General features: G+C 39.3%; 3 protein-coding genes and 2 long non-coding RNA genes across 6 annotated transcripts; all 5 read right to left on the bottom strand.

Moving 5' to 3' along the window:
• Window positions 1-299: 299 nt before the first annotated feature.
• On the bottom strand, window positions 300-970 carry LOC139190210 (uncharacterized). The gene is made up of 2 exons (XR_011574293.1): window positions 685-970; window positions 300-602 (listed from the first exon to the last, which is right to left on the bottom strand). It is a non-coding gene; the product is annotated as an uncharacterized lncRNA (long non-coding RNA).
• A 1,451-nt stretch (window positions 971-2,421) lies between these two features.
• Window positions 2,422-3,395, bottom strand: LOC139190208 (N-terminal acetyltransferase A complex catalytic subunit NAA10-like). Its single transcript, XM_070810144.1, has one exon. It carries the CDS (start codon window positions 3,274-3,276, stop codon window positions 2,632-2,634), a length of 645 nt encoding a protein of 214 aa, XP_070666245.1. The 5' UTR covers window positions 3,277-3,395; the 3' UTR covers window positions 2,422-2,631.
• A 2,037-nt stretch (window positions 3,396-5,432) lies between these two features.
• Window positions 5,433-5,897, bottom strand: LOC139192085 (uncharacterized). Its single transcript, XM_070813357.1, has one exon. It carries the CDS (start codon window positions 5,895-5,897, stop codon window positions 5,433-5,435), a length of 465 nt encoding a protein of 154 aa, XP_070669458.1.
• Window positions 5,898-7,772: 1,875 nt separating this feature from the next.
• Window positions 7,773-11,863, bottom strand: LOC103407460 (N-terminal acetyltransferase A complex catalytic subunit NAA10-like). Of its 2 annotated transcripts, none has more exons than XM_070810159.1 (2): window positions 11,103-11,863; window positions 7,773-8,234 (listed from the first exon to the last, which is right to left on the bottom strand). In XM_070810159.1, the coding sequence occupies exons 1-2, from the start codon at window positions 11,721-11,723 to the stop codon at window positions 8,193-8,195; spliced, it is 663 nt and encodes a 220-aa protein (XP_070666260.1). In that variant the 5' UTR covers window positions 11,724-11,863; the 3' UTR covers window positions 7,773-8,192. The 2 variants fall into 2 exon arrangements, with proteins under 2 accessions (XP_070666260.1, XP_070666261.1); XM_070810160.1 differs by having other exon boundaries at window positions 11,088-11,862.
• Window positions 11,864-12,502: 639 nt separating this feature from the next.
• Window positions 12,503-15,207, bottom strand: LOC139193964 (uncharacterized). Its single transcript, XR_011578558.1, has 3 exons — window positions 14,905-15,207; window positions 13,448-14,689; window positions 12,503-13,186 (listed from the first exon to the last, which is right to left on the bottom strand). It is a non-coding gene; the product is annotated as an uncharacterized lncRNA (long non-coding RNA).
• Window positions 15,208-15,806: the final 599 nt, after the last annotated feature.

Raw genomic sequence — 15,806 nt, forward strand, 5'->3', positions numbered from 1 at the left:
ACACTCATTCTCAAGTTAGTGCATATATATCATCAATGCCCAACTTTGTTGAGTAAGCTATGATAAACTTCACTAGACACATCCTCAATAAGTAGGGGTGGGCACTGTCCAGTTCAGCCTGGTTCCATCCTTGAATAGGAACTAGAAAATATCAACGGTTATGTTCAACGTGATTCCACTTAAATTTATTCATAAATCCGTACGGTTCAATTTAAGCAGATTTCGTCCGGTTTATGCCGGTTTAAGGTTCTAACCAAAACTATATACATATATTTTATTTTAATCTTCTACTTCACATATTTCAACAAAAAATTCAAACAAATTTGAATTCCCACTACTAGATCTTCAAGATTTGTGATTGGAAGATGGAAAGTTTACATACAAATGTAATCAAAAGATAGAAAGCTTCGGATCAAAATATACTACGCTAAAACATGTTGGGAACTGAATACTTCACTCTTCATATGAGGAGGTAATGAGAGCGCTCTCACAAACTAAAAGCCCGAAATCAACCAAACCAAAGGCCTGAAATTGCAAAAATATCCTCCGAAGAAACCATTCCAGGTCGACCCACTTCACACTTATCAAATCCGAAATCAAACCTGAGAGATCACCCAACAAATCAGAGAAAAGCAATGGGAAACAAGGAGGTAGTGCGAGCACCTAAGCCAAAACTCTACATACCTCCCGACATATACGTGACAACTCGTGTTTACGATCAGTAGCTGCAGTCATTGATTGATGTTGGAGTGCAGGAGAAAGGAGAGGACCCGAGCACGTGGGAGATCTGAGACAAAGCTAAGAGCCTAAAAGCAAAACAACCACCTAAGAGGGGGAGAGAAAGAGACGTGAGTGGGCGAGAAGACGAGATAGGGTAGAGAATAAGGGTGAGTTGCCACTGTCCCCTACACCAAAGGCAGGGGCCAGCCAGTAGGGGGTCGCTTATTGTATTTTTCTCATAGAGCGAGAGCTATGTCCTCTCACGACATTTAGGTATCATTTGGTATGCAGACAAGACGGGATGAAACGGAATGGAATGGGATGAGACGGGACGGGACGGAAAGGGAGTAAAGATGCTCTCGGATGGAAACAAGAGGAAGAAGAATAAGACGGAGAGGTTATAATTTTGTGTTCAATAGATATGAAACGAGTCGTTCTGGGAGGTGAGGCGGAACGAAAATTCACCCAAAATTCGTCCCGTAGAACAGCGCGTTCCATCCGTTTTAGGCGCACCAAACGTGTGACCGAACGCCTCATCCCACTCCGTTCCGTCCCGTCCCACGTACCAAACGGTACCTTACTTCCTGACGATAGTTTAATAACAAAAGAAAAAGGTAGAAAGAAAGAAAGAAACCAATAGTCCTACATGAAGTACAGTAGCTATATCATTATATCCAAAATTAACAGCCAAGAGAAGGTAACCTCAACTTACATCGGTGCCAAGGCTGACTTTTCACACTACAACACATGTTTTCTGCACTGTTCCCTCTTTCCAGAAACAAACTAGATATTTTAGCACGGCCACAAAAACTTGAACGGAAGCCCTAACTGGTGTAAAAGATTTTAGTAGGAACTTCTTATTGCGTGGGTGCTCATTTCAGAATGTCAGTTGAAAAAGATCCTATGTTCTATTCGAACTCTTTGCCCGCTGCATTACATATCAGAGCTTTGTTCTGTGCATAGATACAAGCTTACTTGCTTTAGTAATTTTCCGTCAACACTACTATTCTATATGTGGCCATTTCTTTATCCTAAACTTTACCGGAGCAGTTTAGTCATTCGACACCTCACAGTGCGGAAAGAAATCCACCATCAGAGCAGATTACTTAGGTGATTAACTACTTAACATAAAGACTAAGCTCTGATTTAAAACATTGCTCAACAGCAACTCATGTTCAAAGAACAAGTGCCCAAAATACAAAAAAAATTGTATTCCTCTCCCTTTCTGAAAAGCCAGGCAAAGAAGGATTGCTAATCATCAAACAATTTAACTTCAGACACAATCTCACACTTCAAATACTACTGTTTATCATTTTTATTATTAAAACTCGTACCTTGTATGGCAAGGATGTGTTTCTCTCAAGAACAATATATATAGAGGTATGTATATATGTATATATGTACATATGCACACTACAGAAAAGAGTATTTCGTAACCAGTACGAAAGTCATTTTGGGCACAAAAGCACCCGTTCCACCTTAATGGCTAGGCTAAAGGGCGAGATGCGGGCTAGGCTAAAGGGTGAGATGCGGGTTTAGTGCAGTGTGGGACTGTGAGAGTGTGGTTTGTTAACTTGCTACTTATGATGAGAAATGCTATTGTGATTCAGCACTCCATCAAATTACGAGAAAAACTATTTGTATACGACTCAAAAATAAATTGAGTGACATAAACAAAATTGCCAAACGGTAGACACTACGAACAGAAAATAAACATGAAATTACAACATAAATCACTCATTTCAGAGCAAGTATTAAACATCAACAACTTATAACAAAAACTACGAAAGTTCCGAATCCTCAAATGCATTTGTCAAATTGCAGTACAAAAACTAAGCATCAAAACCATAGATAAAGTAAAACAACCGAAGATACACTGTCCCCAAATAACCCAATTTACCTCTCTCACTCTCATGCCGCTTTGGCCTCCGCCTTAGCATTCCCTCTATCGACCTTCTTCGCCTCCGCCTTTTCTGGTTTCACTGCCTCCCCTGAGCAACACCCACCTTCATGATGGTGATGATGGTGGTGATGCCCATGCCCGTGACCGTGACCGTGACCATGCCCATGCCCATGACTATGTCCATGCACCTTCTTCCCCTTGAGCTCCTTCCTCATATCATACGCATCTTCCCCATCGGCATAGTACTTCGCCTCCACATCATGAATCTTATACCCCAAAGTCCCCGTGTACAAATTGAACGCCGCCCGATTGCTCTTCCTCACGTGAAGCGACACGTACTCCGCCGCGAACACCTGTTCCATGGCGTTCTGGGCGGCGCTCATGAGCTTGGTGGCGAGGCCGAGTTTGCGGTGGGTGCGGAGGACGGCGAGGGAGGTGATGTGTCCGTGGCACTCGTTGCTCTCCTCCTCCATCTTGGCGAGGACGTAGCCGACGATGCGGCCGTTGTAGTCTTCGGCGACGTATAGGAGCTGCGGCCATGAGAGGATGTGGTAGAGGTAGTACTTCATCTGGTAGTTCTCAGGGAGGCAGAAGAGGTTGCAGGCTTGCATCGCCAGGAGGTCGTCGATGGTGGCCTTGCGTATGCACACCATGTTTGGAGCTTCTGGAGTTTCGAGGGTTAGGGTTTTCGGGTGGGAATTTTGGTTTTGGGGAGGAAGAGAGAAACAGAGAGTGTTTGAGGTCAAAAGAAATGTGGGGGTGTTCTGGAATTTTCCATGGCATTGGGTTTGGGCTGAGTCATGGGCTTATGGAATTTATACATGGGCTTAAGTCAATACTTTTCAAACAAATAAAAGGTGAGGTGAAATTAAAATTATGGAGGATTCCAGTAACTTATTACAAATTTTCTTTTAAAACAACTATTTTGTAAAACTGAACAAGATAAAACAATATTTACATTTATGATTTAAAAATGCGTCACATAGTTTCATCCGGTAATGATTATCAGAATGATAACATAGAAAATTCGTCCGGTACCAATATCTAAAATGTTAAAAAAATGCTACAAATTTGTGTTTGGTAGTAATGACGACAATGGTGGTAGAGGTGGGCTAGTCATGGATTTGATGAATTTAAACATGGGTGATGCGAGAGACCAAAATTTTAAACCATCTTTAGTAAACCACATAATATAGTGATTGATAAATCATAAAAAAAGAAATTTAAACTCGAAAGCAACAGATTAAAAACTCGTGCAAAAGCCGGTGTGCGTTACATCAATCGAGCCCTTTTCATTTTCTATGCTTTTCTCTCCAAAGTTCACAACATATTACACACAGAGTAATAAGAAATGCCACTCCTGCAAAATTCCCCACCGAAACAATTAAATCCCATTTCCAATTCTTTCCACCCCATGTCTCTAAACCTCAGGCCATCTCCAATCGAAGGGTCTAGAGGGCTAGAGGGCTCTGGAATCTGGGAGGGCCCCACGGAATCGGAGAGGGCTGGAGGGCTGGCCATTTTTTTTTTAATGTTTTGTTATTTCTGACCGACAGTAATACATTTATACTAAATAATAGCATCTATTCCTGTCGGTTATAACCGACAGGATTTCTTAAGAAAAAATTCAAATGAAACGGCTAGTAGCCGTTGCATTTGATTTTTTATTTTTTTTTACAGTTTTATTATTATTTTTTATTTATAAAAATTTTCATATAACTTCTATTTTTTCCTATAACTTTTATTTCACAAAATTTATTTCATATTTTTTTTTAAATTCCATTTTTTTCCTATAACTTCTATTTCACAAAATTTGTTTCATATTTTTTTTAAATTACATTTTTTCCTATAACTTCTATTTCACAAAATTTGTTTCATATTTTTTTTAAATTTCATTTTTTTTCCTATAACTTCTATTTCACAAAATTTGTTTCATATTTTTTTTAATTCTATTTTTTTCCTATAACTTCCTAAGCCATTATACAACATTAAATTAAATTAAGTAACATGAAACAACATTAAACAATATGAAACAACATTAACCAACATAAAAATTATACAACATGAAACTTAAACAACATTTTTAAAAACATTTAAAAACATAAAACGTAAATGCCTACTCCATGCTTCTTTGGGCCCAAAGATGTGCAACAAGATCTTGTTGTAGGTACTTGTTTGTGGCACGAGAACGTATCATTCTATAGCGCTTCATGTACTTATCTATAGAGATACTACCAGTTCTTGGATTGAAAGGCAAATTAGGCTTATCATATATTTTTGCACGAGCCCTTCTTGACCTATTTGGATCTTCTTGGTCGTCATCGGACTCTCCATCAATATACCCATCTTGCTCATCCTTCACTATCATATTGTGTAATATGATGCAAGACATCATGATGGAGTCCAAATTTTCTCGACTCCACCCTCTTGCCGGTTCGCTAATGATCTTCCACCGTGCTTGTATAATACCAAAAGCTCTCTCAACATCTTTCTGATATGCCTCTTGGTGTAAGGTAAACAACTGTTCCGCGTCATTCCTAGGGTTTGGAATTGCTTGGACAAGTGTCGCCCACTTTGGGTAGATGTCATTTGCCAAGTAATACCCCATATTGTATTGACGGCCGTTGATGTAGTAGTTAAGTTAAGGTGCTTTACCTTCCGTCAAGTTATTGAAGAAGGGTGAACGCCCAAGAACTGTAATGTCATTTTGGGATCCAAGGACTCCAAAGAAAACATGTCAGATCCATGTGTCATATGAGGCAACCGCCTCTAACACAACAGTTGGCTTTCTCGACCTTCCGCTAAAGCCTCATTGCCATCCGGTAGGACAGTTCTTCCAATCCCAATGCATGCAGTCTAATGACCCTATCATGCCTGGAAACCCAAGGTCTTCAGCTTTGCGAAGGAGCCGATTCATATCTTTTTGATTTGGCTCGCGGAGGTACTCGTCTTTGTAAAGCTGAACAATTGTGTCACAAAATTCTTGAAGAGTATCAAGGCATGTAGACTCAGACACACCATGGGTTTCATCCATCGAATCAGCTGCGGAGCCATATGCTATCATTTGGAGTGCAACAGTAACCTTTTGATGAGGTGAGAAACTAGGGCGACCTGCTCTGTCCCGCTTCTGTTGAAAGTACGGATTGACCTGCTGGACATCACAAAGTAAACGCTTAAAGACATGACGCCTCATCCGGAAGCTACATCTGAAATCCTCTTCTGTGTACACCGAGTTGGGGTCGAAGTAGTTGTTCATCAGATTGGCATGCGTCATCGCTCTGTTTCGTGGTTTGTAAGAGCAACCAGCAATAGAGCCACCCCATTGAGGTTATTCCTCAGTTGGCTGACACACCATGGCCGTAGCCATGGCTGCTGCTATGTTTTGTTTGTTGCGCCTTACTTGAACTTCTTCATCAGACTCCTCATATTCTTGTCTCATTTGCACCTATTTTGCTTCTCTTTTGGAATTGGATGAAGACCCCCAGTTGGAATCTGAAGAGGATCCAAAGTTGGAATTCATTGCAAACTTGAATTGAAAGAGATTGAATTTAAATAGATTGAATTCAAAGTTGTGTGAATTATATCCCAATATCCACCCTATTTATAGCAAAAAAAAATTCAAATCCAATGGCTAGCTGATGTGACTTAGCCGTTGGATTTGAATTTAAGTTGTAGTTTTTAAATAATAAATTATGTTTGGCTCTATGGCCCTTTGGCCCTCGGTTGGAGACAGAGGTAAATATGACCCTGTACTGTTCATTCAAATATTAATATCTTGGAGAATCTTGGAGCGCTAGAGGGCTAAAACGAGTCATCTGGCCAGCCATCAGTTGGAGATGGCCTCAATCTCTCTCCTAAAACCACCTTCAAAAATCTACTTCCACCAATTAACATGCAAATCCCAACCTACCCACCACCCCATGCTTCTTTTCTCTGCAAAAACCCCACCAACACCCATCAATTTCCACTTTTACCCACCCCTTTCCCACAAACTCCTACATCCCTCAACCCAATGCCACTTCCACTCCCCGACCCCATGACCTCTTCACCATTAACGCCTTCACACCCTCATCCCTCCAAAACTCTAGAAACCCCCCCATCCCCACCGCCTACTATGTCACGTCACTCTGTGGCGACTCCAATTCCAATTCCACGGTCCCTCGGCGTCCGCCATCGCCTTATAGCTTCCACCTCCCCCTGTCGACTTCTTGTAGAGGTTCGAGAAGGACAAGAAGATCGTGCTCCCCAACCCCCACTTCCAGAAACTTTGCGTTCAACAGTTATACCTCTTTTGCCAAATCGTCGACCCTGATGCTCTCTCTCGGTTAGTGGCCAAATTACTTTTATGCCCGTTCAATTTTCTGGCGTTGACATAGATGGATGAAATATTTGACAAAAAATTAGAAAATATAATAGTATGGAGGATTTCAGCAAATTATAATAGTTTAGGGAAGTAATTGGTTAAAATTAAAGTTTAGGAGGAAAATTGACAATGCCTTACAATTTTGAGAGGAAAATCGACAAATACCTCTTTTTCTTTAAACAAGGGCTTAAAGTGTTTGACAAATCATTAAAAAAGAAAGTTGATATGCTTAACATTTTTTTTTAACATGAGCTTAAAGTCCTTTACTTTTCAAATAAATTAAAAACAAAAAAAGATTATTCCTCAATTTTTAACCTGATCTTGTACTACACTACTAGTTTTACCTTTGAATTTTATTTTCCTCGTAATTGATCTAACTTTTCATTAAAACTGTCTCATTTAAAGAAGGAAAATAACAAGTTTCCAACAAATTAAAAAAAAAAAAAAAAAAAAAAAAAAACAGGAAAATAACAAGAAGTAATGTTGTAACCGGCATGTGACTGTTTTGAGCAGAAAATTGGATGAAATGCGCGAAAGAGGAAAAGATGATTATTTGTGAGAAATTGGCTAAGGTTCTGGTGGAATTCACAGTGGTTCGCAAGATCAATAGGGATGGCGAAATACTTAAAAAATAGAAACATGAATACCGACTCTCCAAGGTAAAATTCTTCAATCTGGCATTCATTTTCAATACATCATCATCTGCAATTTCCAGTTTCGATCGTTTCTTGTCAATCGGTTCAGTTTTGGAAACGTCGGTAAACTCGACCCGTCTTACTCGAGGACTAGATGGAAAACAAGTTTGTATTTCATGATCAAGAATTTGTAGTAGTTTATAGAACAAGAACAATAAAATAAACTCTGTACATGTACATTAGCATGAATATCATACACATCCTCACAAAAAACAAAAGGGTGGCCGGTCTTAGTCGAATTTCCAGATTCTGATGTACTTACCTTAGTGCGCGGTGATAACCTTCCTCATCCGAACAGTCAAACACGTAATGGGAGGTCGTCTGGTACTAAAGAGTGCTCTCAATGGGGGTATCTTCCGAAAGCCTTGTTCCTCTCATTCTTTGGGTAGCCCCAATCGTGTTTAGAGGACTTGAAGATAAATATCCATCCATGACGCATCTTCAAATTACATCACCTGTGTTCTGGTTCAGAAAACGCAGCATACCGTCTAGTCCACCAAATGAGTATACCCTATTTGGACTCACTCGTGTCTCCCATAAACATCTCATTGTCCTGAATCATACAATATAACAGAAGAACAGGGTCAATTAACATACAACTCTATCAAGTCATCTGTTACTGTCAAAACAGTAAAATAAAAGGGTGAAGACAGACCAGACAAGGACATAAAGGTTAAGTAATGTAAACCTTGTATTCGAAATTGTAACGAAGTGCAACATGGAAACGGATACAACATAGACTTTCATCAAGCTAAAGTACGAATTAGTTTAACCAGGCAAATTAAAATTCTTAAAATAGCATTTGAAGTCATATTTCATACTTGATGTCCAAACGTAATGCATATCCAGCAGCCGATCTAGCAAATACTAAGTGAGAACATGGGTTGAGACTTTGTTTAGAATATTGATATACCGTAAGTGCCAACACTTCCAAACAACTGCAATCAAAATCCCTATCTTCCACACCAATTTTGTTAATTTCAGTCCTTTAATCCTCTATAATTCATTCGATCCGACAGTCCAAAATCGAAAAATGTGTAAAAAAATAAAATAATTTGTGTGAATGGCACCACACACTAAACAAATGTCAAATGGGGAAAGGAAGGAAGAGGAATACATACAACATGATAGCTACAAACGTTGGCATTAGGCACACTTCTTAATCATATATTACCACTCAGAGTATCAGACTATTCCCAGCATGGCAACAACTTACTGTATCTTAATAATAATATATTAATTTAACATTAAGTTGTGTGATACTCACCCCTTATTAATTGCGGTTAGATTAGTCTAAATTTTGAGATCCGTGTCTTAGATCAAATAAACTAAACTAATCTAACGGTAACTAATGGGAGGTGAGCACAAAATGCACTTGCCAAAAAAAAGAAAAAAGAAGATTATTGGCAAACAAAAATCGAATTTAAATTTAGAGTATCTATACTAGTTTACCTTGCTTGTTGATATGTCTCCATCCTTTGTAGAAAACTTGGGTGAGACCTAGCTTGCCATTGTATCATGTTTAAATTTACCTAACTTCTAATATTAACCATTGACGATGACCTATGGTCATGATTTAATCTTGTTTTGCCCTAAGGAATTAACATTAACGTCTTTACTTTTACACTAAGCCTGCTCAAATGTGTGGAAAAGCTAAATACTTTACTCTTCTCCAAAGGAGGAAGAGTTACAAGATGTGTTACACAAGCTAAGCAAATAATTACAGGAAACCTAATTATAGGGGGTAAAAAGTAATCTAAGCCGAGCAAGGCTCACATTAACACTCATCCTCAAGTCGGTGCATAGATATCACCAATGCCAACTTTGTTGAGTGAGCTATGATAAACTATACTAGACATATCCTTATTAAGAACATCTATAAGTTGATCCTCTGACTTTACAAACAAAAACAAATTAATTAAGCATCTAGTTTCTCCTCGATGAAATGTTAATCCACTTCAATATGTTTAGATTGATGTATAAAGAGAGGACCATGATCGGCCTGCTCGATACCAGGCTTAAACATGTTGGAAACGAATGCTTCACTCTTCCTGTTTAAGATCAGTAGCTGCAGCCATTGGTTGATGTTGGAGTGAGGGAGGAAAAAGAGGACCCGAGCACGTGGGAAATCTGGGACAAAGATCAGCGAGAAAAAGACGAAGCTAAGAGCCTAAGACCAAATACCACAAGAGAGGGAGGGGGAAGGGGGGAGAGAAGTGAGAGGGCGAGAAGACGAGATAGGGTAGAGAATAAGGGTGGGTTGCCACTGCCCCCTAAGCCAAAGGCAGGGGCGGCCAGTAGGGGGTAGCTTCCTGTATTTATCGAACTCTTTTCCAGCTGCATTACATATCAGAGCTCTGTTCCGGTGCATAGATAAAAGATTACGTGCTTTTAGTGAGTTTCTATCAACACTATTATTCTATGTGTGGCCATTTCTTCATCCTAAACTTTACTCTTCACCGTGAGCAAAGAAATCCACCATCAGGCCAGATTACTTAGGTGATTAACTACTTAACATAAATACAAAGCTCTGACTTAAAACCATTGCTCAGGAGCAACTCATGTTCAAAGAACAAGTGCCTAAAATGGAAAAAAAATCCATCCCTTCCCCTTTCTGAAAAGCCAGACAAAGAAGGATAGCTAAGCATCAAACAATTTAACTTCAGACACAATCTCACAATTCAAAAATTACTGTTTTTCAATTTCATTATTATAGCTAGTATCCCGTATGGCAAAGATGTGTTTCTCTCAAGAAAAGTAGTTACTTGACCAATACTACTTAAATACATACATACATATATATGTGCATAAGCACACTACAGAAAAGAGTAGTTCGTAATCCACCATCAAAGTCACCTTTGGGCACAACAGCACCCGTTCCCCCTTAAGGGCAAGGCTAAAGGGCGAGATGCGGGTTTAGTGCATTGTGGGAGTGTGGGTTTGTTCACTTGCCCAGCAAAAAAATAGTAATCTAAGCTAGTTTTCCTATCTATTCCAGTATTATTCGCAACTTCGGCCTCTAATAGAATTCAGTACTAGATGTTAAGAGCATGTGGTACGCATCATCAAATGGAACAAACTCAAAGAAAAAACATAAATCGTTTATCCATGCATAACGACTATTATGATTCAACCCTCCATCAAATTACAAGAAAAACTATTTGCATACGACTCAAAAATAAACAAAACCGCCTGATAGTAGACACAACGAACACAAAATAAACATGAAGTTACAACATAAATCACTTAATGCAGAGTAAGTATTAAACATCAACAACTTATTCCGAATCCTCACATGCATTTCTCAAATTGCAATACAAAAGCTAAGCATCAAAACCATATATAAAGTAAAACAACGGAAAATACACTTCCCCCCCCCCCCCCCCCCCCAAATAACCCAATTTACCTCCCACTCTCATACCGCTTTGGCCTCCGCCTTAGCATTCCCTCTCTCGACCTTCCTCGCCTCCGCCTTCTCTGGTTTCGCCGCCTCCCCTGAGCAACACCCACCTTCATGATGGTGATGATGGTGGTGATGCCCATGCCCATGCCCGTGCCCATGACTATGTCCATGCACCTTCTTCCCCTTGAGCTCCTTCCTCATATCATACGCATCTTCCCCATCGGCATAGTACTTCGCCTCCACATCATGAATCTTATACCCCAAAGTCCCCGTGTACAAATTGCATGCCGCCCGATTGCTCTTCCTCACGTGAAGCGACACGTATTCCGCCGCGAAAACCTGTTCCATGGCGTTCTGGGCCGCGCTCATGAGCTTGGTGGCGAGGCCGAGTTTGCGGTGGGTGCGGAGGACGGCGAGGGAGGTGATGTGGCCGTGGCGCTCGTCGCTCTCCTCCTCCATCTTGGTGAGGACGTAGCCGACGATGCGGCCGTTGTAGTCTTCGGCGACGTAGAGGAGCTGCGGCCATGAGAGGATGTGGAGGAGGTAGTACTTCATCTGGTAGCTCTCAGGGAGGCAGAAGAGGTTGCAAGCTTGCATCGCCAGGAGGTCATTGATGGTTGCCTTGCGTATGCACACCATTTTTGGAGCTTCTGGAGTTTCTAAGGTCGTGGTTTTGGTGTGGGAATTTTGATTTTGGGGAAGAAGAGAAACAGAGAGCGATGAGATCAAAAGAGACGTGGGGTTGCTCTGGGACTTTTCCTGGGATCGGGTTGGACCGAGTCATCCATACTTTACAAACAAATTTAAAAAAAAATAAAAAAATTGCAGTCCTACTAGGATTTTGGAGAATCTTAAGGGCTCGTCGAGTAACGTTATTTTTTTTAATAAACGAAATTATCTATAATAAGAAAGAGGAATGAGCTTAATCTCGCAATTGCTAGTAATAATGTGGTTTAAATTCGTATTTGGCGAGAATCGAATCTAAGACCTTCCACTTTCAAGTAAAAAAGAATATCACTAGACCGTATTATTAAGTAACAAACCGTCCATCAATGTTTTACACAATGATTTTTAAATAACTATTTTGTAAAACAAAAGCGACAAACAAAGATTTTCATTTTTTATGGTTTGATAACGCGTTTGGTAGCTTAATCCGAGAATAATTTTTTAGATTGAGAACCTAAAAAATAAGTCTAGTACCAGTATTCAAAATGTTAAAAAAAAAAAAAAAAAAAAACTATAAATTCGTATTTGATAATAATGATGGCAATAGTGGTAGAAATTGGCTGAGTCATGATTTCAACAAGGGCTTAAAGTCTACACTTACAAAAAAAAAAGAGAAAGTGTTTCGTTGATTTTTTCTCCTTAAATTGAACTCCACTACTACTTTAACCTTTGAATTTTTATTTTCCCCGTAATTGATCTAACTTTGCATTAAAACTATCACATTAAAGAAAGAGAAAATAACAACAAATAATATTGTAATCGGCATGTGATTTTTTTGGACAGAAAATTGGAACAAATGCGATCGCTTATAATAGTTCATGTAAGAAATTGGCTAAAGTTCTAGTGAATTTCGCAGTGGTTTAAAAGCTCAATAGGGGATAGTAGATTTCTCTCTCTAGTGAGAGTCGTTCTCTCTTTTTGGTAATTTTTTTCACCCCTCCGTGTGAGGCCTCCAAATTTCAGTAAAACCAATGACGCCGACCCTAGCTTTGGCCGGGGTCGGTCGCTGTCCTCCCCTCCCTTTCCTTCTTATATGTTTTCCTTACTTCTGTTTTTTAGCCTTGGTTGTTATAGTGATATGTTCGGTTTCTCTTTCCCAGACAGTATCTATCCTATATGTTCATCCATATTCCGATCTTCAGCCATACAACCTACTGAGATTGTGTGTAGGGTTCCAGTGGCTTCACTGGCTCGGATGTGTCCGACACCACCACTTTCTCCTTGTTCGGCAATGTTGTTCGTGGATCTCCACAGACTTCATCTCGTCAATTGGCTTCTCTTGTTTGGTTGTTGGCTATCCTTATTGTATGGTTGTGCTCATGTAGCAGATTGGAGTTTGATGTGGCATTTGGTGAGGTAACGTTCCCTCAATCTCTCTGCATGGATTAGGATATTGGTTAGTCGCACTCTAATGTAAATCATCCAAGTTGGTGCAGTATTGTGGCTGCTTTAGCTAAGAACACAGACACACAAACACACATATGGACGTATAAGACCATGTCATTCGAATGGTAATATTTATTGTCGAGCTTCTGCATTTTTTAGTTTGTTGTACATAGGATCATTCATTCTTTCAAAGTAAGAACAGCAAATGCTCCTGGGAAAGTAGTAAACCCAACAAAAAACAAGAAGCTTACCGCAAGAGCAAATCTCTATACTTTTGCTCCCCATGAACCTAAGTTATTGATTCAGCTGGTGGTTCCAGCACAACAGTGGAAAGAACAGCCCACAACATGGAACAAAAATTGAAGTAATCTAAAAGAGTCAATAAGAATTAAATGTACATAAAACTCTCAACTAGAGTCAAAGGTACATAAGGCTCTCAACAAGAGTTAAAAGTTAGAAGAAAATCTCAAGATTCACATCTACTAACACATCCACATACATTTCATTATGCCCACATGATAGCAATGGGTCCCATAGGTAGGTTGTATTGCATACGACTTGATATTTAAGACTCCGTAGGGGTGGATGATAAGGAAAAATGAGGTATTTTCTCCCCGAAAGTCCTTTTGGAGCATTCTCATTTTCTACCTTGCTTCTTAGACTTCTTAGACTTTTGAAGTACCTTCCGTTCCCCAATTAGTCCCAAACTATTTCTTGCATGCCAAAACCTGGGCTCTGTATCCACAAATATTAACAAAATAGAACTTGAATTCATAACTGCATCTCCCACAAAAATACCTTAAATATTTTCTATAAAATTTGCTTTTCTTGTTCTGGCATTTATGACCATGCAAAATTACATGAAATGCCGGAACAAGAAATGGAAACTTTATATGAAAGGTATTTTTGTGGGAAATGCAGCTATAGATTCGGGTTTTATTTTATTAATATTTGTGAATACGAGTCCAGGTTTTGGCGAGCAAGAAATAGCATGGGATCTAAGTGGGGAATGAAATGTTACTTCAAAATTCTTAGAAGCTTGTAGGAAATCAGAATGCTCCACAAGGACTTTGGTGGAGAAAATATCTCAATTTCCCTTTTCATCCGCCTTACGGAGTCTTAAATATCGAGACGTATGCAATATAACCAATAGGACTCATTGCTATCACGGATGTGTTAGTAGATGTGAATCTTGAGATCTTGTAACATTTAACTCTATTTGAAAGCTTTATGTACCTTTAAAGCTATTTGACCATATTTGAGAGCTTTATGTACCTTTAAAGCTATTTGATCCTATTTGAGAGTTTATGTATGCTTTATTTGCACTCTAATTGACTCTTTTAGAATACCTCAGTTTGTTGTGTGGAACTCAACTCTGCTATTGTGCCCGAACTATCACCTGAATCGATAACTTAGGTTGATGGAGAAGCCTGCACATTTGAACTCTTCTACTATTATGAGACGACTTTTAACGGCATCGTGATTGGAGAAGCCTGCACAGAAAAGCAACAAATTTATACATGAAAAATTAAGAAATTAAAACGAAAGACGACAACTTTTAAAACTGCAATCTGCATATAACTAGAATCTATAGACAATAGATTGAAAACGGAGAGGAAAGATTTAAGCTCCCCAAAAGAAATCAACTTTAACAAAATCAAAGAATTGAAGCCACAAAAAATAAAAATTAAAAGCCCTAAGCACTTGCCTAGCCTAGCCATTCCATCATTGAGTTCGAACCTAGTAAGGGTACTTCGTTAAGGCTGTTGAACACAGGATCCTTAGCTATAGATGTGTTGGGTGTTGGGGACGGAATGCACGCGGCCAGTCGGTTCTCTGCTACTTTAGTCGTCCCTGTAGAAAAGAAGGAAAAAAAGGAGAGAAAAGAACATCTTGATATTGTTCTTGCCCGGCAAAATCAAAATCAAAATGAAAAGAGATTCGGATTCCATCCGATGCGAGGAGGGGAAATTGTCTCCCCAAAGCTCTGATGGGACCAGACATGATAAAAGGGGAAATGCAGGAAAGTAAATGTCTGTCTACATCGTAAAAGGGGTTTAAATACATCCAATGATAGCTAGAGTTTGAAATATAGATGGGCCTTATGGTATTACATATGTAATGGGCCTAATGGATAACAACAATTATAAGTTGTCCAATTGGTCCTAATACAATCCCAATAGCTTAGAATCATATCAAACTCGAAGCGATCTCATTCGATTCAATGGAAAAGATTGGGGCTTTCGGAATTGAGTTTTTCTAGGGTTCTTTTGGGGGAAGAAGGGAGGTTGGGGCTTTCTATTTCCTTTTTAGATGAATTGTGAGTTATTTGTTCCGATATCAATTGTTCTTTTGCTGTAAAAGGACTTAGTGAGGAAGTGATTTTTAAGTTGCTTTCACAAAGCATCCAACTTGTCTAGACTTGTGTCGATTTTTCTCACAACCAATTTAACTAAACATTAGCAATCTTACTTGCAGTGTCGAGTAGTTGTCGGAAAACATGACAATGGCTCTCTGTTTTCGCTCTGTGGTCGTTAAGCTTGGGAGTTGCAGTGGTGGTTCTGCTACTAGTACTAGTATTGTTAAGTCTTACTGTAATAACAGGATTAA

Source organism: Malus domestica, chromosome 02, assembly GCF_042453785.1.
Source record: "Malus domestica chromosome 02, GDT2T_hap1".
NCBI classification, from domain to species: domain Eukaryota; kingdom Viridiplantae; phylum Streptophyta; class Magnoliopsida; order Rosales; family Rosaceae; genus Malus; species Malus domestica.

Excerpts from the sequence above, each read along its gene's own strand:
- LOC139190208 (XM_070810144.1), bottom strand. The coding sequence starts at position 3,276 with ATGGTGTGCATACGCAAGGCCACCATCGACGACCTCCTGGCGATGCAA.
- LOC139192085 (XM_070813357.1), bottom strand. The coding sequence starts at position 5,897 with ATGACGCATGCCAATCTGATGAACAACTACTTCGACCCCAACTCGGTG.
- LOC103407460 (XM_070810159.1), bottom strand. The coding sequence starts at position 11,723 with ATGGTGTGCATACGCAAGGCAACCATCAATGACCTCCTGGCGATGCAA. Across the intron at positions 8,235-11,102 it reads CTAAGGCGGAGGCCAAAGCG|GACAATGAGATGTTTATGGG; the intron begins GTATGAGAGTGG and ends TGTATGATTCAG.